The sequence below is a fragment of the Hyperoodon ampullatus genome (assembly GCF_949752795.1).
Source record: "Hyperoodon ampullatus genome assembly, chromosome: 13".
NCBI classification, from domain to species: domain Eukaryota; kingdom Metazoa; phylum Chordata; class Mammalia; order Artiodactyla; family Ziphiidae; genus Hyperoodon; species Hyperoodon ampullatus.
In genome coordinates, this window is record NC_136926.1 from 22868890 (window position 1) to 22892552 (window position 23663).

At 43.5% G+C, this 23663-nt stretch overlaps 2 protein-coding genes across 4 annotated transcripts; one reads left to right on the forward strand and one right to left on the reverse strand.

Moving 5' to 3' along the window:
* Positions 1 to 652: 652 nt before the first annotated feature.
* On the forward strand, positions 653 to 10890 carry CCDC117 (coiled-coil domain containing 117; the record flags this gene model as incomplete). Of its 3 annotated transcripts, XM_079717996.1 has the most annotated exons (5): positions 653 to 834; positions 1521 to 1571; positions 7333 to 7557; positions 8030 to 8167; positions 10653 to 10890. In XM_079717996.1, the coding sequence occupies 5 exons, from the start codon at positions 653 to 655 to the stop codon at positions 10888 to 10890; spliced, it is 834 nt and encodes a 277-aa protein (XP_079574122.1). The 3 variants fall into 3 exon arrangements, with proteins under 3 accessions (XP_079574122.1, XP_079574124.1, XP_079574123.1); XM_079717998.1 differs by lacking the exon at positions 7333 to 7557; XM_079717997.1 differs by lacking the exon at positions 1521 to 1571.
* Positions 10891 to 16277: 5387 nt separating this feature from the next.
* On the reverse strand, positions 16278 to 21745 carry XBP1 (X-box binding protein 1). Its single transcript, XM_079717124.1, is given in 6 exon segments — positions 16278 to 17662; positions 17969 to 18052; positions 18055 to 18114; positions 18938 to 19066; positions 20206 to 20302; positions 21388 to 21745. Coding segments are annotated over 6 exon segments (1179 nt in total). The 5' UTR covers positions 21639 to 21745; the 3' UTR covers positions 16278 to 17104.
* Between the last annotated feature and the right edge of the window lie 1918 nt (positions 21746 to 23663).

Here is a 23663-nt window from a genome sequence, read left to right on the forward strand (position 1 = left end):
ATTGTGATCAGTGGTTTTGGTGACAAATTCTGCTAGCCCTTTAGCAAGACTTTGTCTCTGGATGCCCCAGATAGAGCCTGGAAGTCTTGCCAGTCCCTCTCACAAGAGCTCTGAAGCTTTCCCTCATCCTCCATGCTGTTCCCTCTAAGGCATCATCAACTTCATTTACATTAAAACACAGAAGGGATTAGTAGCTGATTTTTAACGTGTATTATGTGCCAAGAAGTGTCCTAAGGGCTTTAGATGTTTTAATCCATTTAATTCTCCCATCGGTCTTATGAACATACGTACTACTGCTGAGAAAACTGAGGTACAGAGGTTCCATAACTTGCTGAGTGAGGATTCAAACCTAGATCATATTCTAGGTTGGCCAGGGCCATCCCCCAGCCCCGGAGACTGGGACAAGCAGCCATCTTGTTTGTAGTCCGCAAGGACTTCAACTCCCGGCAGACCTCGCGTCAGCAGTTCTCCACACACAACAAATCCCGGCGTGCCCCGGGCGGCTTGGGGTGGAGGGTTCTAGAAGGCGTGACGTGGGGTCGGGAGCGGGCTCAGAAGCTGGCGCCTCTTGGCATCCGCTGTGGCAGCCGCTGCCGGGTCTGGGGCCGCGGGCGGCCGGGGCCGCGGGCGCAGCCTCCTCACCTCTCCGGCCATGGCCGCGCTTGGCCGGCCTTTCAGCGGCCTCCCGCTGAGAGGCGGCTCGGACTTCCTACAGCCGCCACCGGCTTTCCCCGGTCGGGCCTTCCCGCCGGGGGCGGACGGCACCGAGCTGGCCCTGCGGTGGGAACCCCGCGCCGCCCTGAGCAGCCCGGGTGGGAGCGCGGCGCGCGGACGGTGAGGATCTCGGCGGGCGGCGGGCGGCGGGCGGGCGGGCGCGAGCTACTTGACCCTCCCCGCGACCTTCGGCGGGGGCTTCTCAGCCCCAGGTTGCTGATGAGGATACTGAGCCCCACAGTCGGTTACCGTAAGTCATCTGAGGTAGCAAAGCGCGGGGGTCCGCTTCGGACCCTGGCCCCCCTGCGTCCCGGGAAGTGAGGAAACGGTCCGAGCTCGCCCAGGGCGTGCGAGGAAGGGAGCCGGGTCGAGCCGGGTCGAGCCGGGCCTGGAGCTGCCCTGGGCGCGCACTCGCCTCGCTCCCTCCAGACCGCGGCGGAGCCGCCGCTACTGTTAACTTTCAGCGCCTCTCGGACATTGAGTTTTCTCATCCGCAACTTGGGACAAAAGTGGATCCTCCTAGTGGGATCATAAAATAAAGTGCTTAGCCCGGTGCCTGCCCCGATACGTTTTCCCTACGGTGGTCCCCCTCAATTTATCTCCCCCGGTCTTGACCAAATGAGAAGTTTAGATTTCAGTCTCTATACCTGACTGACCTTGTGACCTGTATATCCATTACACTCGGCAAGGAAGGGGACAGCTGGTGGGAATGGGGTGGGCAAGATTATCGGAGCCAGAAAGTGGATGCTGAATGCACCCGCTCAATAAATTTCTCAACTGACTGATTTTCTGGTTTGTTTCAACAGTGTTTCAGTTCACCATAGAAAGAAACACAAGCGAGAGGAGGAGGAGGATGAGTAAGTTTCAGGTGCCTTTTATTCACTTAATGGTCACTTAATTTAACCTGTTTTATATCCATAACTTTGTTTTTAAGTGAAAGGGTGAAACATCAGGTGTCTGAAAGGAGGTCCAAGGAACTGATAACATGGGTTAGGTTTTAGAGAATGGAGCTGGGCAGGTCAGAGGGAAACTTGTCACTCTGTAAACAATTGTATAGCCTGGACATGGAAGCAACCTAAGTGTCCATCGACAGATGAATGGATAAAGAAGATGTGGCACATATATACAATGGAGTATTACTCAGCCATAAAAAGAAATGAAATTGAGTTATTTGTAGTGAGGTGGATGGACCTAGAGTCTGTCATACAGAGTGAAGTAAGTCAGAAAGAGAAAAACAAATACCGCATGATAACACATATATGTGGAATCTAAAAAAAAATGGTTCTGAAGAACCTAGGGGCAGGACAGGAATAAAGACCCAGACGTAGAGAATGGACTTGAGGACATGGGGAGGGGGAAGGGTAAGCTGGGACGAAGTGAGAGAGTGGCATGGACATATATACACTACAAAATGTAAAATAGCTAGCTAGTGGGAAGCAGCTGCATAGCACAGGGAGATCAGCTCCGTGCTTTGTGACCACCTACAGGGTGGGATAGGGAGGGTGGGAAGGAGACGCAAGAGGGAGGAGATATGGGGATATATGTATATGTATAGCTGATTCACTTTGGTATACAGCAGAAACTAACATAACATTGTAAAACAATTATACTCCAATAAAGATGTTAAAATATATATATAAGCGATCGGAATGTTTGAACTTTGAGCCATGTGAATATTGTTATATGCACAAAATAAAAGAATTCGCAGAAGGCTACGTATTGAAAAGTCTTACACTTCTTGCTTGTTCTCCCCAGGAGTTACCCTTGTTGCCTGTTTCCTATGTCTCCCAAGGAAGATAATGTAAAAATTTACAAGTTTATAACTGTATATATTTCTGGTTTTTTACATTGTAAGTAAGATACTGTTCACACTGCAACACATCAGATCTTTTCATTTTACTCTCCTGTAGCTTGTTGCATATGGGCACATAGAGTTCTACCTAATTTCTCTTTCAACAGGTGAGTGGAATTCTATTGTAAGGCTAGGTACAGATAATTAACCAGTCTCCTAGTGATGGATTTCTAAGTTAATTCTAATCTTTGTTATTACTAACAAATCTACCATGACCACCATTCTTTTTTTTTTTGAACATCTTTATTGGAGTCTAATTGCTTTACAATGTTGTGTTAGTTTCTACTGTATAACAAAGTGAATCAGCTATATGTATACATAAATCCCCGTATCCCCTCCCTCTTGCATCTCCCTCCCACCCTCCCTATCCCACCCCTCTAGGTGGTCATAAAGCATGGAGCTGATCTCCCTGTGCGATGCAGCTGCTTCCTACCAGCTATCTATTTTACATTTGGTAGTGTATATATGGCCATGCCACTCTCTCACTTCGTCCCAGCTTACCCTTCCCCCTCCCCACGTCCTCAAGTCCATTCTCTATGTCTGCGTCTTTATTCCTGTCCTGTCCCTAAGTTCTTCAGAACCTTTTTTTTTTTTTAGATTCCATATATATATGTGTTAGCATACGGTATTTGTTTTTCTCTTTCTGACTTACTTCACTCTGTATGAAAGATTCTAGGTCCATCCACCTCACTACAAATAACTGAATTTTGTTCCTTTCTATGGCTGAGTAATATTCCATTGTATATATGGGACACATCGTTATTCATTCATCTGTTGATGGACAATTTGGTTGAATTTTGGAAAAAGTTGTTGCCAATTTATACTCCTTTTACCGTGGGAATGCCTGTTTCTCCATCTTCTCATCAGAACTGTATTTTCAAACTTTTTGATCACCACTTAACTGATAGGTAAAAAATTGCATCTCATAGGCAGACAGTCTTAAAAAAAAATGAGTAAAAGATTTCCCCAAAGGGAATATCCAAATGACCAACTAAATGAAAAGATGTTTGACCTCATCGGTCTTTAGGGAAGTGCATATTAAAGGCACAATAAGGTACTCCACCACCAGATACTGGAGGGTTCTGTAGCACCAGGAACTCTGAAACACTATGGATGAGTATGTAAATTGCTACAACACTTTGGGAAACAGTTTTGCATTATCGCATGAGTTGAAGGTGCACATACCCATTTACTCAGCAGTTCTCCTCTTGAGTATGTACATGTGCTCATCAGGAGATGTGTACAAGAAAGTTCATAGCATCCTTGTTCATGATAGCTCAAAATTGGAATGTCTCTGAACAGTACAATGGATAAAGTAAATTTTTTGCTGAGTTCAATTCAGCAAAAAAAAAAAACAAAAACCCACATCTATCAACCTAGATGTGTCTTATAGTATGAGCAAAAGGAACATTACAAGAATGTATGTGTATGCAGTATAATTCCTTATATATAAGGTTCAAAACCAGGCAAAACTAAAACCTTGAAGATTGCATATCTACATACTTGACCATGTATTTTTTTTTAAATGAAGTGATTACCATAAAAGACAGTATTTACTTACAGGGAGGAGGGAGTAGAGTACCCTTTGGGGATTCTGGCAGCAGTCTATCTCTTGAATATTAGTTTCATGGATTTTTTTTTTTTTTTTTTTTTTTTTGTGGTACGCAGGCCTCTCCCACTGCGGAGCACAGGCTCCAGATGCACAGGCTCAGTGGCCATGGCTCACGGGCCCAGCCGCTCCGCGGCATGTGGGATCTTCCCGGACAGGGGCACGAACCCGTGTCCCCTGCATCGGCAGGCGGACTCTCAGCCACTGTGCCACCAGGGAAGCCCCTGGATTTTTGTTTCATAATTATTGTATGTACTTTTATAAGTGTAGGCATTTTATAATTAAATTAGGTCACTGTTCTAATTTGTATTTTGTAAATTATAGGCGATGTTGAACATCTTTTAAGCCATCTGTGTTTCACTTTGTGTGAATTGTTCATGTTTCTGCAAATTTTTTATTGGCTTATTGGTCTTTTTCTTGTTAATCTATAAGAAATTTTATTAAGGAAGCCAGTTTATTATATATGTTTTGTTTTCCCCAGATTTGTTGTTTGTCTTTCAACTTTGTGTATGATCTTTTTTTTTCCTTTTTTTGCCGGCAGAAACTTTGAATTTTCTCACCTGGTTGATACATACACTAATGAGACAGTACATTTGAAAGTTGTCTCAGTTTAAAAACACTCTGGGACTTCCCTGGCAGTCCAATGGTTAAGACTCTCCCCTTCCAATGCAGGGGGCATGGGTTTGATCCCTGGTTGGGGAACTAAAAATCCTGAATGCTGTGGCGTATGGCCAAAAATTTTTTTTAATAAATAAATAATAAAATAAAAAACCTCTGGACCAGACAATATTTATGTTCTTTCTAGCCTTGGGATCACTGTAGATACACAGGGACCTCTTTGCTTTTATCTTTTGGGGTTCCTTATAGGAGATTATTGAATAAAGGGTTCCAGTGTCATAAATAAAAAGTTTGAAGTGTACAAACAATTAGCTTTAAATGTTAACCATCTTTAATATACACGTGGAGAGATTGAGGCCCTGGGACTGGACAGTTGGATGTCAAATACCTAAAAGTGTGCTGCCTGCCTGCCACTTCCGTAGCTCTTATCAGAACTTTAAAGTCTTTTATATCCCATTTTGTTTGGGACTTACTCATCATTGATCTCTAAGTATTTGCAAAGTGGACCTAGAGGCATGAAATAATTAAGCCCAAATTATGTTGGAGATCAGAGATCAGAACCCAGCTCTGATACTCAGTTGCATTTAAAGATCTTTCAAAAAAAAAAAAATTTATTTAGGCTGCTCCAGGCCTTCGTTGCGGCATACAGGATTTTTTAGTTGCGGCATTTGAACTCTTAGTTGCGGCATGCATGCGGGATCTAGTTCCCCCACCAGGGATGGAACCCAGGCCCCCTGCACTGGGAGCATGGAGTCTTACCCACTGGACCAGCAAGGAAGTCCCTCAGCTGTATTTAATAGTTGAATTGTTAGATATGCTAGGAAATTACCTGTTCCTTCTAGATTTATTCTGCTTTTTCTTACATGACTTTTTTTTTTTTTTTTTTGGCTGTGTGAGTCTTCATTGCTGCACGCGGGCTTTCTCTGGTTGCAGTGAGTGGGGGCTACTCTTTGTTGCGGTGCAGTGGCTTCTCGTTGCGGAGCACAGGCCCTAGGCATGTGGGCTTAGTAGTTGTGGCACGCAGGCTCAGTAGTTGCGGTTCATGGGCTCTAGAGCACAGGCTCAGTAGTTGTGGCGCACGGGCTTAGTTGCTCTGCGGCATGTGGGATCTTCCCGGACCGGGCTCAAACCCATGTCCCCTGCATTGGTAGGCGGATTCTTAAGTATTGAGCCACCAGGGAAGTCCAACATGGCTTCTTATGTCTATAACTTTTTCTTCTGCTTTTGAAAACATCACGTACTTTATCCAAATACTACAGAAATGTTTGATTTATGGATAGACATTCTTAATACTTTCTTAGGAATTAAAAATAATTATACACTAAACATCTCATTTAATAGTTGATTCCAGTCAAAAATCTAGGTTCAAGAGAGCATTATTACTTGTCAGATTTTATATTGCCAGAGACTTGAATGTTGATTTTCATAGTCTTGACATGAGATAGAAATTTCTCTCTAAAATACATGCTTCTTCTTTTAACTCTTAGTTTAGAATCAGAAGCTGTGGTGGCCATTAATGAATTTTTTGGTTGCAGAGCTGTGTTCTGGTCTTGAGATTGTGCTTGGTGATGCCCAACCAATAATGTACTTCTGGTCTAAATACTCAAATAGAGCAGGGCTGGTTGTCTATTTAACTTGCTTCAGGACAGGTCTCAGCTAAACACCAGGCAGGTCATAGTGCTTGCAGATACTAGTTCGTGGTAAGAGCTTGAACAGTTGAATTTCCCTAACAAGGCGGGAGGTTTTAGTGAAAATGGCATAGAGGTAGGATTCAGGGTCTGTCTCTGGGGTCTGGTACCCAAAATATCAATACAACTCACCTTACGTGACACTTTGGAGGGAGCACTTTAGTTTTCGAGGTCCTAATTTCCACATGTGCCAAACAAAGAAATTGGATTTGATGAATTCTAAGGTCTCGAGGAAATACAAAATTTCTAGGAAGTGAGGATAGTTTATGTTGCAAGGCAGGAGAAAAGTGCACCCCATTATTATTCAGGGACCCATAGAGCAAATGGCAGCCTCTGCCATTTTTGGAGAGAACGAAAAAATCAGCAATATCATTTGCACCTGTAGTACTTGCTGCAGACCTGATGAAGCGTATATTTTTGCCCTAAGAGAATATAGGATGCCTGCAGATTACCTCCTCATATGCCCAGTGTAATAGAGCAGCAGCAATATGAAAAAATATGGCTGGCACTGAATTGCTACTTTGTGATTTTTGTATTCTTCTCACTTGACCTTTCCAGGGCTGAATAAGTAAGAACGACTTTAAATTCCCTTTAAATTCCCACATCGAACACTTCTAATCTGGAAAGGCAAAACTCTTGCAGTTGCAACCTAATTTGACAAATGTCGGGAAGGGAAACATCTCAGGGAGGCTGTGAGAATGACCGAAAAGAAAATGTGTGATTTTCCATCTTGTAATCACACACTGTCAAAAATCAGAGGTTTTTCGTAGAAGAATTTGATTAGAGATGGGGATGATACACATTCCATTTATATTAGCCAGGATTTTCATTGATTTTTTTTTTTTTTCCAGTTGTCCATTAAGAAAGAAAAGGCTAACTGAAGCAGGGCTCTGTGCTGGTCCTAATGACTGGATTCTTTGTGCACATCAGGATATAGAGGGTCATGGAGTAAATCCGTGCACTAGTGGGCTTTCTGCACCTGACATGTTAGATGTTATTTGTGAAGAGATGGATCAGACAACGGGAGAACCACAGTGTGAAGTTGCCCGAAGGAGGCTTCAGGAAATTGAGGACAGGTAAATGGGCAGCATATATCTAGCTGCGTATTATTGTTCCTATGTAACATCTCTACTCTTTCAAGTTAGTCTAATTCATCATTTGGTGAATCCTTGATTCTCAATGTATCAGACTATAAAAATCAGAAAGCTCGAAGTATACACTTTAAACGTTAAAGTAAGCTCGTCTCATAGAACTGTACTAAATATTTTCACTTACTATCTCTGAATATTAATTTTTGGTATGAGGGTTTTTAGGGACACATTCTTCAAATTCGATTGCCTCTAATGTAAAACATTTTGGTTAAATGTTGAACAACTCTTTTGTGTCTACTTCTTTCTCTCAGATATAGTCTCATTTTACTTGATATTTTGCTGTAGCACCTGTTGCATTTATCCTTTTTTTATTTTTTAAATTTTGTCCAATTAATAGAATATATAATAGCTTAACTAAATAATTTTTCTTTCTTCCTTCGCTTCTGTCTTTATTTAGAATAATTGACGAAGATGAAGAAGTTGAAGCTGACAGAAATATTAACCATCTTCCCAGCCTCGTCCTTTCTGATACCATGAAAACAGGTTTGAAGAGGGAATTTGATGAAGTCTTTACAAAGAAAATGATTGAGTCCATGTAAGTTTTGGTTTCTGGTTTCCATTCAGTTATGATCTTGGAGGGAAAACCCAGTCTCTAAACACTTCCTGATCGCCAACCAAGTGAAAGCCCAGTACGTTTTGTATTTAGCCCAGGTTGGAGACCTTTTCTTAGTTCATTGGGGTGAGCAAAATGCTGTGCAAGCAGGAGTTGGCTGCCTTGTGTACTCAGCCCTGGGTTGTTTTGAAGCCCTAAAATGCACTAATAGTCTAATATTTAGAAATGGGAGGATTGGCAAGAAAGAACCCATTCTCATATGTATATGTGTAGCTGATTCACTTTGTTATACAGCAGAAACTAACACACCATTGTAGAGCAATTATACTCCAATAAAGATGTTAAAAAAAAAAAATCCATTCTCTCAAATTCCTATGATAGGATGTAGGAACCACATTTCAAAAGTACCTTTTACCTGGCTCTCTCAGTTATCTAGGACCACTATTAGGACCTAGGAAACAAAAGTCTCCCAGCAGTCAAAAAAGTTATCACAAAGGCCACAATCCACAGCTCATATTCTTACCTCATAGTGTGTAGCCCCTCAGGCCTTTAGCTCTAAGAGCCATTTTGCACTTAGTTTAGACCCAGTTTGATCAGCTCAGTTATCTGGTTTCCTCCATCATCAGAGTAGAAACACAAAAACAGCAGAACAGACAAACTCATAGTAGTGAATAGTGACAGTACAGTGTGAGAACAGGAGAGGCAACTGGAAAGCAAACATAAGAACCTGAAAAGCAAAGCAGCCTGGAGCCCATTTACATAAGAACTAATGATAGCCCTGTAATTCTTGTAGTCCTTGAGCTTAGATGATTTCAAGTGGTCATTACCGACTCTGTAAAGTACAGTTGTCTCTTAATATCCATGGGGGGATTGGGTCCAAGACCCCCTGCGGATACTAAAATCCAAGGATGCTTGGACTTCCCTGGTGGCGCAGTGGTTGAGAGTCCGCCTGCCGATGCAGGGGACACGGGTTCATGCCCCGGTCCGGGAGGATCCCACATGCCGTGGAGCGGCTGGGCCCGTGAGCCATGGCCGCTGAGCCTGCGTGTCCGGAGCCTGTGCTCCGCAACGGGAGAGGCCACAACAGTGAGAGGCCCGCGTACCGCAAAAAAAAAAATCCAAGAATGCTCAGTTCGCTTATATAAAATGGTCTGGGGTTTCCCTGGTAGCGCAGTGGTTAGGAATCCGCCTGCCAATGCAGGGGACACGGGTTTGAGCCCTGGTCTGGGAAGATCCCACATGCCGCGGAGCAACTAAGCCCTTGTGCCACAACTACTGAGCCTGCATGCTAGAGCCCTTGAGCCACAACTACTGAGCCCGCATGCTGTAGCTGCTGAGGCCTGTGCGCCTAGAGCCTGTGCTCTACAACAAGAGAAACCACCACAATGGGGAGCCCACGCACTGCAACGAAGAGTAGCCCCCACTTGCCACAACTAGAGAGAACCTGCACGCAGCAATGAAGACCCAACACAGCCAAAAATAAGTTAATTAATTAATTAATTAATTAATTAAAAAATAAAATGGTCTGAATCAAAACCCCACAGATACGGAGGGCCAACTGTAGTTGGCAAGTTATAAAGTGCCATTTAGATGTTGCCTAGAAAAGACTTCAGATGGACTTGGTACTCAGTGAGGGTAAGTGTCAGATATCTGAAAAACTCTCTTAGGATACCAGTCCCACTGATGCCAGGTAGATGAGGCAGTATTGTCTTTAGACACAGTGGGTTCCACTGCTGCTCGATGTTAGCTCACAAGGGTTTTGCATTAGCCTCCTAGCTTGAGCTTATAATTCTGACTACCCAGCCCTTAGGATGGGTAAATAGTTTAGCCAAGAGTAAGCAGGTCACATTGCCCTCCAGCCTAAAACATAGCACTTTCTGCTCTTGGTAGTTTTCCAGAAGCTAGCCTTGTGTGTGTGTGGGTGTGTTCTTCATTGTGTTTTATTTTTCCTTACTTGCCCTTGGGTCCCAGAAACCATCAAACCATCACTAGATGGAGAGGGCAGCGAGGGGGTGGGGGTAGGCACAGACAGTGGCTTATTGCAAAAAGCATTATGTTTCATAGCTGTACTAAGCAAAAGGCATGCTGAGGTATTTTTAGTGTGTTTGGCCAGTGTTTCTTTTTCGTTTATAATGGTTTAGTGCAAGATAGTAGCTCACATCTGCTAATACTAACCACAATTTAAGAAAAAACTATAATAAATCAAGGGCCTCTGTTTTTCATGTTGAATGTTTATATTCTAATCACAGCATCTGTACAACCAGTTGGTTTGCTTAAAAATGCATGCAGAACTGTAAAATTTAATGTACTTGAGTGGCATTTGTAAAGATCAATTTGGATTGTCATAAATCTCCTATTTAATCCCATCAGTTTTTAGATGTTAGGTAGCAAACAATAGTTTTTCAATGTACGTCTTTTATTTTCATGTTACAAAATTATTGATAAAAATCTGTATTTTATGTCTTAGGAGCCGTCCTTCCATGGAGCTTGTGCTCTGGAAACCTCTCCCTGAACTCCTTTCTGATAAGCCAAAGCTGTCATCTAATGCTAAGAACTACACAGGAGAGAGCCAAACTAAGCATGCAGCTGCTGGCACTGCCTTCCCTCAAAGAACTGAACTGTTCTTGGAACCTCGGCAAACAGGGTTGCCTGTTTACACTAGTTTGGAGACAGCTGCTTGCACAGAAGAAGAGATGGAACTCTAGACACCAGTTTCTATACTAAAGTTGTCAAATTTTAGAAGGCTTATGTGTTCAGTCATGAGCCTGCTTGTACAGTATAGGGACTTGAAAGTTTTGAAACGGGTGTAATATCTCCACCTGTGATTTGGGGTGGGACTCTCATTTTGGGTAGCCATTTCTTGAATTCAACTTTTGCCAAGGAAACTTGTCTCAAGAGAAAAGCAGTTTTCTAGGGGTCTTATTAAAGGAATAAGGAGTACATTCTGCAAAGTCAAGTATAGAAGCTATATGTGTAAGCATGACTTTTAAGTCATCTGTCACATTGTCTATATCATTCAGATACTTGAGTTGAAAAAGATGCATTAAGAAAGTAGGATGCTCTCCTACTATGTGTATTTTGACAGTCGAGCCACAACTTCATCTGTAGATATGAGCTCTGTTTACAGTGGTGACTATATATGATCGGGGAGAAGGAGGAAGGAGGCAGTAGCTTAAGCCTATGCTGGGGAAATTAACAGAGGCTCTGAAACCTGTATATTAGTTGTCAATTCAGTGTAGCTATATTGATTAAATAGCCAGTAGCGTTGTGGCTCCCCTCTTTGCCTCTGAAAATGCAATGAAAAATACAAAGAAAAGGTTTTTCCTTTGAGGCTCTTTTGCCTTGTGCTACTGTTGCTCCTTGGTTTCCCTTGCATAATCCATAAGCCCAGTTATTCAGTAATGTTTACAGCTTAATTAACTTTGAGTGATAGTTTAAAAGGTTGTGAGGTAGGGCTTCTCTGGTGGCGCAGTGGTTGAGGGTCCGCCTGCCGATGCAGGGGACGCGGGTTCGTGCCCCAGTCTGGGAAGATCCCACATGCCGTGGAGCGGCTGGCCCATGAGCCATGGCCGCTGAGCCTGCGCGTCCGGAGCCTGTGCTCTGCAACGGGAGAGGCCACAGCAGTGAGAGGCCCGCGTACCGCAAAAAAAAAAAAAAAAAAAAAAAAAGGTGGTGAGGTAAACCATGTGCGAATTGGCTCTGGGAGAAGCATCCCTCAGGTAATCCTGGGGCAGTGCTGTATCAGCTAAGCCCAGCATATAACTTCTGTAGTTAAAAAAAAAGTTGTGCCTGTATAAGCAAGTTTTTTAATGTTAATTTAGAAGACAGTGACTGAATAATTAGCTGAGCACATATGGGCAAGTGACATTGAGATTTACTGAAATAGCCAATTTGCCTATTGTTTCAACTATGGTGCAGTAAGCCTAAAAGTTAGTAGAGGGCTTCCCTGGTGGCGCAGTGGTTGAGAGTCCGCCTGCCGATGCAGGGGACACGGGTTCGTGCCCCGGTCCGGGAAGATCCCACATGCCGCGGAGCAGCTGGGCCCATGAGCCATGGCCGCTGAGCCTGCACGTCCGGAGCCTGTGCTCCGCAACGGGAGAGGCCACAACAGTGAGAGGCCCGCGTACCGCAAAAAAAAAAAAAAAAAGTAGAGAATAGCTTCCTGCTAGCAGGAAATCTTCATCTTGAGGACCTTACCCAGGCTCAAGGCGTCCTCTGAGGGTAACCAGGATTGAAGTTTTTTCTCAGGAAGAGCTTTTCTGCGTGGCAAGGACTCAGTAGTACGAAGTAAAATGACAATTTCTTTAGTGCTACAGAATATCCACTATAACTTATTGAGTGTAATACTAGCTCTTTTATCAGACAATGGGAGACCACCCCAGTTCTTTCTGTTTTGTTTTCTGGGTTTCTTTCGCCTTTGTTGGAATCAGATACCTTGTGTAGAAAACATGGTTTATGCCAAGTAGAGGTGACTTTAGGAGGCAGCTCCCAGGCAATTTTGAAACCCATGCCGAAGTCCCTCCCCTTTTTACAGATGGCGTAGAAGTCACAAGTCTGTTAACTAGACTGTTTCTTCTGCCTGTTGTTCCTGCTTTCTCTATTTCTGTCTGGATAGTCAGGAAAAGATTTAATGTTTAATATTTAAACAAAATATTTAATGTCTACACAGTAAAATTATTCAAACTTCAAACCAGTATTGAAACAGTTGGAAACCAGCTAATAGTTTCTTAATCTCAGATTTAGAGATGAATGTAAACTGTATTCTGTTGAAATGTGCAAGTGTTTGATTCATGCCGTTTAAAAAACTCCTGCCTCTAGGTAATTGTTAATGGGACCAACTTGTAAAGTTTGTAGCCTTAAAGAAACCTCCATGCATTTGTTCTGCTACAGCTCAAAAACATGAAGTGACTGCCTGGAATTTGGAGTTAGTCCCAGTGTTCACGTGAAGGAGAGGTGACAGCTTTCCAAAGAAGGACCCAAGCACACTAACACTGTCTTCTATAGGGATTGTTGGGCAGGCCTGGGATCCAGGTCTGTACAGTGAACAGGAGGAAAGAAGAGCTCTGAAACAAGGCTCAGATACCACGGGTATATGTAGGAGAGAACTAATAAGATTCTGTTAATTAAGATCCAAGCAGAACTTGTTTCAGGAGTCATTTTACCTGACATAATCATTATTTCTGCAGGAAACATGGACGTTCAATGCTCCTTTTTAAACTTTATCCTGCATATGTTTGTACAGAAATTGTCTTCTTCATCCATGTGGTGCTTACTCATCTGAGCCGTCTCCACAGTCCCCATGCCTCTGCTTTGTTTTTCTTTTGTACAGTAAGGCTTTTGCTTTTGCCTTAAGGTTTCCCTAGGGAATTAACAGGTCTTTTCATTTTGTACAGCTTTTGCAGCATGGATCAAACATTGGCTTACTATGCTAATGTGTGAAGAGAAAAAATTATCTAAAGCAGGTGAGCTTTAATGAACAAATGTGTATTTTCTCTGAGTTTGATTAGGGTGTGTGTGGTTTTTTTTTATTTCATATGAAGAAAGTGTGGTTCTCACAGATATTAATCAAATAAAAATTGCTACTCATTCTTGAAAAGGTGCAAATGTAATATTTAAAAAATGAGTGGAAGCTAGAACCATGAGAAAAATGTTCACCAGTGGGTTCATTAATTATTTTGGATCTGGAACTTGGTTTTGTTTTTTAATAGTGATAAGGACGGTGGAGTACTTGGAAAGTTGTGGAAGATGCTGTTAGTTTTACTTTAAAATGAGAATCTGGTGTTTTTTTATTTTGTTTTCAATAAAACTTCTTAAGTGTTTTGGACTATTTGAGATATTGTGTTCCTGCACTTAAATGAAATCAAGTTTGGGACCTTTAAAAATAGGGAGTAGGGGCTTCCCTGGTGGCGCAGTGGTTGGGAGTCCGCCTGCCGGTGCAGGGGACACGGGTTCGTGCCCCGGTCTGGGAGGATCCCACATGCCGCGGAGCGGCTTGGCCCGTGGGCCATGGCCATTGAGCCTGCGTGTCCGGAGCCTGTGCTCCGCAACGGGAGAGGCCGCGACAGTGAGAGGCCCACATACCGCAAAAAAAAAAAAAAAAAAAAAAAAAAAATAGTAGGAAAATTCCTCTTGATGTTCAATTACATGGTCATTCCTTTCTTGAGTTGATGGGTCACTGGGTGGCGGTATTGGGTGCATATTTACAACCATTAGTTGATAAATGTGGATCCCTAATTTGTGGGCAGGCAGAGTTTGAGTTGCGGCTATAGAAAACTCAGGATATTGTTTTCTTTACCAAAATTTGGAAATCACAGCTAAAAGTTATCTATTTTTATAGATTTGGAAACTAAGCCTAAGTAGATAGTGACAATTTAGTATAATAATTTAGTATAATAATCCAATTCACCAGGTCCAGGGTTCCTACTTGACCAGTGGTCTTTTTACAGCAATACCTAACATACCTAACATGTTTAGGTTTCATTGAAATAATCTACAATAAAGTATGGTTCAGGCAGTGTAACTTTAAACTCCTTGAGGGAATATAGTTTTGTATGTATCAGTTTGGTTCAAATATTCTACTAGTGGCATTTGAGAGATGAGCTACATGCAGTTACGTGGTGTTGGACTATAGCTCCAGCAAGACAAGAATGTTGTCTTTCAGCAACTGGTTAGTGGGTAAACAAGCCAGTCTTCCTGTCTCTAATTAACTTTAGAAGTCAGAGGGTAAAGGTTCAATCTTAGAAGATTAGAATTTGATAAATGAAATACCTCTGCCTACAGTTCTATCCCTACTTTGCCTGCTCCATTAGCACACCTAGTAGAAAAGCAGAGAAGCACACACTGGTGTTACAAGGCCCAGGGAAATGGTGTACAGGTACCTGTCACCTGCTTCTTTGAGTTATGGACAACCTTCTGCATTTAATAGAAATCTTGCTTTGGTTTTGCAGAGAAAGATGTTTTTATTTCTAACCATTCCATTTAGTGTTTCAGTATGAAGACAGGATATCCTGAGTGTTTAGTAATTTTCACCCATCTGTGCAGGAAATGAAAACTCTACACAGGTTGTATCCTGTGTGTTATTCCTGTTGTACAGCTGTCTCTTTCACGTGATGTCATTGAATGTAAATTAGTTGAGCCCCAGTCTTCAGATGCTTGTTCTATGTTGAAAGCGAAAATGTATCTGTAATTACATCTGCCTACACAATCCCTAAATAGATTCTCAGCACTTAAGTTTTCAGTTCTAGAAAATCTGGTGATCAGGTTTTTAATTGTGGGGCAGCTGGAGGATTGTTCTTACACTTACAAAACAAACTCAGAGATTAAGCAAGTTTGCATTGCCAAGTACTAGGATTGGGCTCTGGTTTCAGCAACCAGGGACCTTAGGCTCTCTTGCCTACTAGTATGCTTGTGGACACGCCCCCAATCACACCAAAGGCATTCCCTTGTACTTGGCTGGAACCATAGCTTGCTTTGCCTTGCTGCTGGGGATTCTTCGAATCCCACCTCGTTTGGTCTGCTCACTCACTCTGACCACCCCAGAGGTAGTCAGTAAATACTGGCATAGAATGCTGGCACGGGTAAAATAATTTCTATAAATTAGGGGACTCCTTTAATATCTTGTAAGTGGATTCCCAAGGAAAAGATGCACCTTGGATGATGAGGTTATCAAGTCTGTAGTTTGGGGGTTGTAACAGGTTCATTCTTTTGTGAAACATGTCCTAGAGTGTATATAATTCTGTAAGAGATTAAAACCCTTCCAAAGTGGATTAGGAGATAACAGTTAACTTTTGAGTGCTTGGGACGGTGCCTGGCATATACTAAGTGCTTATAATGCATCGTCTCTTTGAATCCTCTAGCAGCCTTTAGAAATACTATTATACCCCTTTACAGATGAGGAAATAAGTGGTAATTTATGCCCAGGGTTACCCAGATGAACTGGTGGCAAAGTTGAACCCAGGGAGTTTGAGTCTAGAAAATGCTCTTAATCTCTATAATAATAGCAAAAGTACTGATATTTAATGGCATGTCCTTCTCTAACATGTTAATAGCAAAAGTTGTTAAGTGTTCTAGCTCTGCCATTTACTAGCTGTAATATTGGTCATTTAGGCTGAAGAAACTGTCTCAAATATAGTAACTGCTCAGAGTGTTTACTTCAGGCAGCCAGGAATTGAAGCAGGAGGTAATTAAGGGGGGAAAGCCTTCAGTCACTTTAAGAAGTGGCATGCTCACTGAAGTGGGATAAATCACTACCATGGCATACAGTGAAAACTGAGAGAGAATAACAACAATAAGACTTGAGGTTCAAGAAGGAATCAAAGAACAAAGACACTGCATTGTACTTTTTAACTGCACAGGTAGTTTTAAATAAATGGAGAAAGCACCTTCCAAAAGTTACACTAGCAGGGAAAGATTCCATCAAGCATTTACATAGTAAATTTCTATTTTACAAAAGATTCTTGATCTTTACTTGAACTGTACATGATGAGGGAAAAGGAGCCCCCTCAGGTAGGTGTTCTCTCTGCTTGCAGAAGCAAACTAAAGGACCTAAGATCAGAGGCAAGCCTGGGATGCCAAGATGGGTAAAGAGAAATGATAAAGGGCCATTCGTTAATTCCATGTCTAAGACACTTTTCTAGTGATGCTTACGTAAATACTTTAGGGCAAACCACTGCCCTTAGATAAAGGTACAACCTCAGAATCTCTAATTCTGGATTATAGTAATGTATCTGTGTACCCTGGACTGCTGAATGTCAAAAGACAATACTTGGGGTGACCTATGAGGTTTGAACAAATACTTTAGAGGAATTCTCTAGGACCATACACCCTCTACTTTGGCTTTTTGAATGAAGCACAGGCTTCTGTGCTATATCCTCCAGCAGTGTAATAGTCAAGAAAAGGGCATCAGTATTGGATCACTCCTTAGACACTAATCAGCTGGGGAAAGAGTTCACTGGCAAAAGTGTCCTCCCAAGAATGGTCTACACCAAGCAGAGAGGACATGTCACTCAAGGGAGAAGGGGAACCTTCATAGCTACAGTCACTATAAGCATCCAGTAGGCAGGAAGATGGCTTCAGGCAGTGGCTGGTTGAAAGCAGATCTGAGATACCCAGCTCTGGAATGAAGTCATCATCTACAAGTTCTTCCTTCACTGAGACAGTGAATTCAGGGTGATCTTTCTCTGAGGGACTGGAAGGTGCTTCCTCAATTTTCACTACCACATTAGCTTGGCTCTCTGTCTCAGAGGGTATCTCTAAGACTAGGGGCTTTGTATATACGTGGTCAAAACGAATCAGTTCATTAATGGCTTCCAGCTTCGCTGATGACGTCCCCAGGGATGGAGAGGGGGGTGCGGGTAAGGAACTGGGTCCTTCTGGGTCGACTTCTGGGAGCTGCTCCAGGCTGGTAGACTCTGGAGAAGGACATCTGAAGAACATAACTGGGTCCAAGTTGAACAAAATGCCCAACAGGATATCAGACTGTAAAAGGAAAAATTAAATGGAGTTCAACTATTAGAATGCACTGAGAATCTACCTTAGTGCTAGGTTCCATAATGTAAATTAATCATTAGGCTATAGGATGACCTCCAGGACCCACCAGACCCATTTATCTATACTCCACTCCATGTCCTAAACCACCTGGAAATAGGAAGGTAGTTAATGTTCACCTCCAACTCAACCGAAACTATCTTCTCTGCCCTCATCTGTCTGGTTAGGGATGTCAGGCATCAAACAAATGGAATTAAATAGTTATACACCTCTTTAGTAAACCTGAATAAGCCCTACCTCAGAGTCTGAAGAGTCAACACCATCAGAATCCATGGGGAGATGTTCTGGAGGGGTGACAACTGGGCCTGCACCTGCTGCAGAGGTGCACGTAGTCTGAGTGCTGCGGACTCAGCAGACCCGGCCACCGGCCTCGCTCCATTCCCCTGGGAGGAAAGACCAAAGTGAATGAACAGCTCCAACAGCTAAGAGTCCCCAGGGAAATACTTGCCAGGAAGCTGTGATTCCTGACTTTCAAGAAAGCTAGAAAACTATTCTTTAGAGCTGAAATCTTTCCCTTAAACCTTTGTTATTTCCATTTTCTTGAGCCCTCCTCAAGAAGAGATAAGAAAAGGAGGGTAAGACTAACTTCACTGTGATTTTCTGTATAATGAAACATTTTTCTTCCCCAAGCAGATTCAGGCAGGACCGATATTCTTAAATAATATCTTACTTATATTCTCAATAAGAATAACGTTCCTAGTAATAAAGTTCTATAGTGAATTTAGGCCCAGAATCTTTTTGGATAGTAATCTTTTAAAAAGTTTGTCCTGAACATTATCTTCTGAGTAGAACTGCCCTGCTGTCAACCTTAGCCCACTTAAATATTATCACTGAATTTGCCATGATTCGTAAATTAAAACCCATACATCACTCTTCTATCAGAAAGGTGTCACTATCACAATGAATCCCTTCTCTTCTCAATCATATTCATCAAAGAACCACTATAATTTTAGTAGCATTCAAAGTCAGGTTTGACTGGCTCTCTTATCCTGGTTCTCCTTAATGTTGGCATGGTAGATATATATCTTGTCGACTACTGGCATTTGTTAGTACTTGCTCTTGGAGAGTCATGTAACTTATTTTAATTATTAGGACCTAGTACTATTCACTACACTCTTGAAAAATGAATAAGTATCATTAAAGAAAGAGGTCATGTCACTTAAAACCAGTTCTCACATACGGCACCAAATAAAGGACATGACTTACTTTGGTCTCTGCCTCCTCTTCAGTCACTAGGGCATCCATCCCCAAGCGCTGTCTCAATTCCTGGTTCTCAACTACAAGGCCATGTGTTTTCTCTCGTAAAAGCTGATTTTCTAGCAAAAGTTTTTGGTTCTGGAAGAAAGTTCAGAAGAGGCTATTAAGACATCTAATTCTTTCACTTAAGAATCCACCTGACAGCGTTTCACTACAATAGGTTTCCTTTCCTTCTCCTGGGTCTTTTGGAAAACTCTATGCTTATGAATGTGTTCACAGTGGGTATTAGAAGGCAAGGTTATAATTACAAAAAAAAAAGCTATTTAGGAAGTGCCATCTCACGGGGTCACATATAACACAATGCCCCCAACTACTAATAGAGACTTCAACAAAGAGTGACTTGTGGCTTTAATTTAGATATGATGTTTAAAAAAATCCTATCTTTTTTTTTTTTTTTTTTTTTAGCTGTGTTGGGTCTTTGTTGCAGCGTGCGGGCTTTCTCTAGGTGCGGCGAGCGAAGGCTACTCTTCGTTGTGGTGCACGGGCTTCTCATTGCGGTGGCTTCTCTTGTTGCAGGGCATGGGCTCTAGGCGCGCGGGCTTCAGTAGTTGTGGCTCGCAAGCTCTAGAGCGCAGGCTCAGTAGTTGTGGCACACGGGCTTAGTTGCTCCGCAGCATGTGGGCTCTTCCCGGACAAGGGCTTGAACCCATGTCCTCTGCATTGATAGGCGGATTCTTAACCACTGCGCCACCAGGGAAGCCCAAAAAATCCTATCTTGAACTGGCGGGTAATAATAAAAGTGGTAGTGGTGGACTGTAAAATCAACATGTTAAAAAAAAAAGAACAACACAAATAATTCTTATGTATTCAAGATGTGTAACTGGCAACAATTTAAGTTTAGGTAACAAGTAGACCCTAGAAGGGGAAGGGAACCGTTAGCGGACTTTTGGATAAGCCAGAAAAGGTCTCAAGTTTAAGCAATGATTTCCTATCTGCTTTTACTAATTTTTTAGTACTAACTGATAAAACATTGTTGTAATGTTGTAATTCACCAGCTTTGAGATAGAGCTAGCACCAAATGCCAAGAGGGTCAATCACTTCTGCTCTCATCAAGCTTCACCACTTAACCAACTACCTATCTACCCTAACTTAGATTAACTAAAAGTTTAACTTTTAATTATATGTCCAATTGTATTCTAAAGGAGATGAAGCAACCATTAACCAAGGAAAGATATACAATGGATCAAAGATACGAGTTTGGCCTTAAGTATTTTTACCTCTTCTTCCAAATCTACCACTTGTTGCTCCAGCTCACTCATTCGAGCTTTCTTTCGGTCTCTGGCAGTCTGAGCTGCTACTCTGTTTTTCAGTTTCCTGAGAACAGAAAGAGATATACCACACTGAGTCATCTCAAACCTTATTTATATCTTTATTTGAAAACTTGGCCACCTGGTGCTTTCATTTTAATTTACAGTATAAGGTAGACTAATGGTAAAATACACTTCAGGCTCCTCCCCTCAAGAAAACCAAACCAAAAAAAAAAAAAAAAAAAAAATCAGCCTTCTGTGGATCTAGCTTGAAGACCTACTTTATTCTCCCCCATACTGAGTCATCCACCTCCATCTCATCCCTGGTCACAGCACAGAGGCTGGACACAAATATTATTCACCTTGCATCATAAGCTATTTCCTCCTCCCCTTTCTACTCCCCCGTTGCTTCCTGACTCCAATCCCCTCAAACAGGATCCAACCTGGACTGATTAAATCTAGTAAAGGCTGCAATCGCGCTAGGACATAAACCCTCCCTCCCTAAACCCAACTCAAAAGAGGGAGAGGCTGATGCGACTTTCGCCCTGGTGCTCAAAGCCTAGGCCCGTGTCTACTCCAGGAGGCACTTCATAAATCACAAAAAGCACAACGATCATAAGAGAACTAATATTTACGGAGGACTAAGTACTAGGCATTTCTCAATCTCCCCAGCAGCCTGATGAAGTAGATACCATTTTAAGGATGCAGAGGCTGAGTTTGAGTAGTGAGCCTTACAGCGCTCCCAGCCCCCTTCAACTGCTGACATTTCAGTTCCGTGCGCCTCCAAAAAAAGTAGGTTAACCAACTGGCTTCATGTCACAGCCCAAGTTCAGAAAAGCTGACCACGGGTTTGTGGTCACAGCTAGAGGGCCTGGAACCCACGTACCCTTATACCCAGCTCTGGTTATCTCTAATGAGATAGAAAGGAAGTAAATAAAAAAGGCCTGCGCGCTGGACTACACCCAGCGCGGTGGATCTGCTAGTCCAGACTTCCTGCCCCGCCCCGCGCCACGCTGGCACCGGACTGGCCCGGCCACCAACGCCTGAGCGCTGCGGACGGGCAGCGCGGCCCCAGGTCCCTGTCTCGCCTTCGGATTCGGTCCCAGACCCCAGGCCCTCGCCCTCAGGCTCCGCGCCTCGACCCTCGCCCACCTCCGCAGCGCCTTCTCCTCGGGGCTCAGGTGCGTGAGGCGCTGTCGTTTGCGCGCCTGGGGCGGCCCCCCGCTCGCCGCCTCCGGGCTGGCCCCTCGCTGGCCCGGCACCATGATCGGCAGAGCCCGGCCGACCGGGGCTCCGGCGGCGGCGGCGGCGGCGGCGGCGGCGGCGGTGCCGGGCTGGCCGGACAGAAGCAGAACTTTGGGTGCCCCGGCGGCCGGGCTCTGCGCGGCTGCCACCACCACCATAGCCGGAGCGTATCTACGCGAGTGCACGCCCCCGCCGCCGAGCGGGCCGGTCCCGCCGCGCCCAGCCTTTCAACGATCGTGGCCCTCCGCGATTGGCTAGCGCCGAGTGACGCAGGCCTATCTTGGCACCCATTGGTCCTGCCGACCCGGAGGGGGTGGGGCCAGGGCGTCCGGCGTGGCGGCCGCGGTGCTGGGCGTTTTTCGCCGGGGAGACCGGTAGGCGTAACTCGGCTCTGGGAGGGTGTGGGGCACCGGAGTGCCGGGTCTAGGGAAGCCCTGTGCTCGTGAGGAAGGGTCCGGAGCCAGGCGGAGTTTCCTCAATAAATGGAATTTCCCCCCTAGGCTGACGCAGAGTTTACTTCCAAACCGAGAGATTTCCAGACCAATTTTTACTGAGACGAACAGATTTTTACCCGCCCCTGACAGAATTGTATCTTGTGCGCCACTTAGGGCCCGGAGCTGAGCAGAAAATCGAAAGACCAGCGCGAATCGGGGCTTGGGTTAGAAAAAAGCCTGCAAAGAAATTCCGCGAAATAAGTCTTTAGGGAATGAGATCGCGCGTTTTAAAACTAGGTTTAACTCATAGTGAAGGCTTAATAAACCTTACGTGGTGTTCTCTCAGAGTGGCGGGAATACGTGTAATTTCATTTTTCTTTGCATCTCTAAACTTTCTGCTATATGAGCGTACAGTATTATTATTATGAAAAAAAATGCCACGTACAAGACATGAGGGGAGGTTCAGGGCTCTTGCCCGCCTGTTGCGGCGCAAAGGGGCGGGGTGGGTGGGGGGGGGACTTGTGAAAGAGGGGCCTCCGAACGGTAGCTAGGGACCAGTTTAGACACGGGAATATTAAAATGGAGAAACCCGAGGAAACACCCCACACGGGCATTTTCACTTTTTTTGAAGCAAATTACAAAATGTTAAGTTCCCTAGAATTACAAAGCAATACGTTCTTTAATAAGTAGTTACTGCTTCCTCTATGCTCAGCACTGTTCTAGGTCCTAAGGATGCAGAGATGAGTAAATCTCGTAGCTGGTGGTTGGAAGATATACAAAAAGTGAAAAGATAGAACCCTGCCAGTAATTCTTCGGTGTTACTAAGTCAGGTAAGCTCTTCAATTATATTTTGGTGGGAAGAAAACAGTATGGGAAGAAGGAATGAATGAAAGCAATTCAGGATTTCGATATATAGGCCCTTTCAAGGGCATAGTTTCCGTCATTCCCAGGACTGGACTGTGAGCCTCGTAATATTTTCTTCTCCAAATTGGCAAGAGTTAAATCAATGACTTTACTTAAACTGAACTGGCCTAGCTCAGGCCATCCTGAACACAGGCTGCTTCTGTGGACTGGGAAAGAGATGGGGGCTAATCAGAGACCAGGACAAAACAGCCTGCCTCCTTTTTAACTCCCATCAGCCTTGAGCTAGCTGGGTCCTAAAGTGCCTGCAGGGGTGGGAGACTCACTCCTGGCCCTGGGACCTTTGGGGAGAATTCTTCAGAATACCTTGTGGTTGAGACCTATTCGTTCCTGTTAAAGGACCTTGGAAAGCTGTAAGAGGTTCTGAGAAAAGTCACGTAATTGTCATGCAGTCTTTAAGTTAATATTTGAGAATGCCAAAAGAACGTCTGGCACTGTGTAAGAAATCTCAGGGAAACTAGAAGAAATTTAAATCATTTAGACATAAAAAGAAAATGCATGAGGCCTCTATTAGTCCATCATGGTGTAAATGAGTAACCATAAGGAGAAGGTACAAGATGCTGGGGCAGAGGAGAAAAAGCCAGTGGATTGCATTTTAGTCTTGGTTAATTGGGTAGAAATGGAATGTTGAAATTGACTCCCCCAGCTTTGTTTTCAAGGCTTTCATCTTTTTGATAAACATGTTAAATCATACTCAAAAACAGTAAGTGGGCCCAGTGCAGATTGCTGTCTGTGGAATCGTGAACACTCGTGTCCAAACCTTTGAACAGTTTTATATCCTCTCTGTAACACTTCTCTAATAATTCTTGCATCAGATGCCAGTAATAT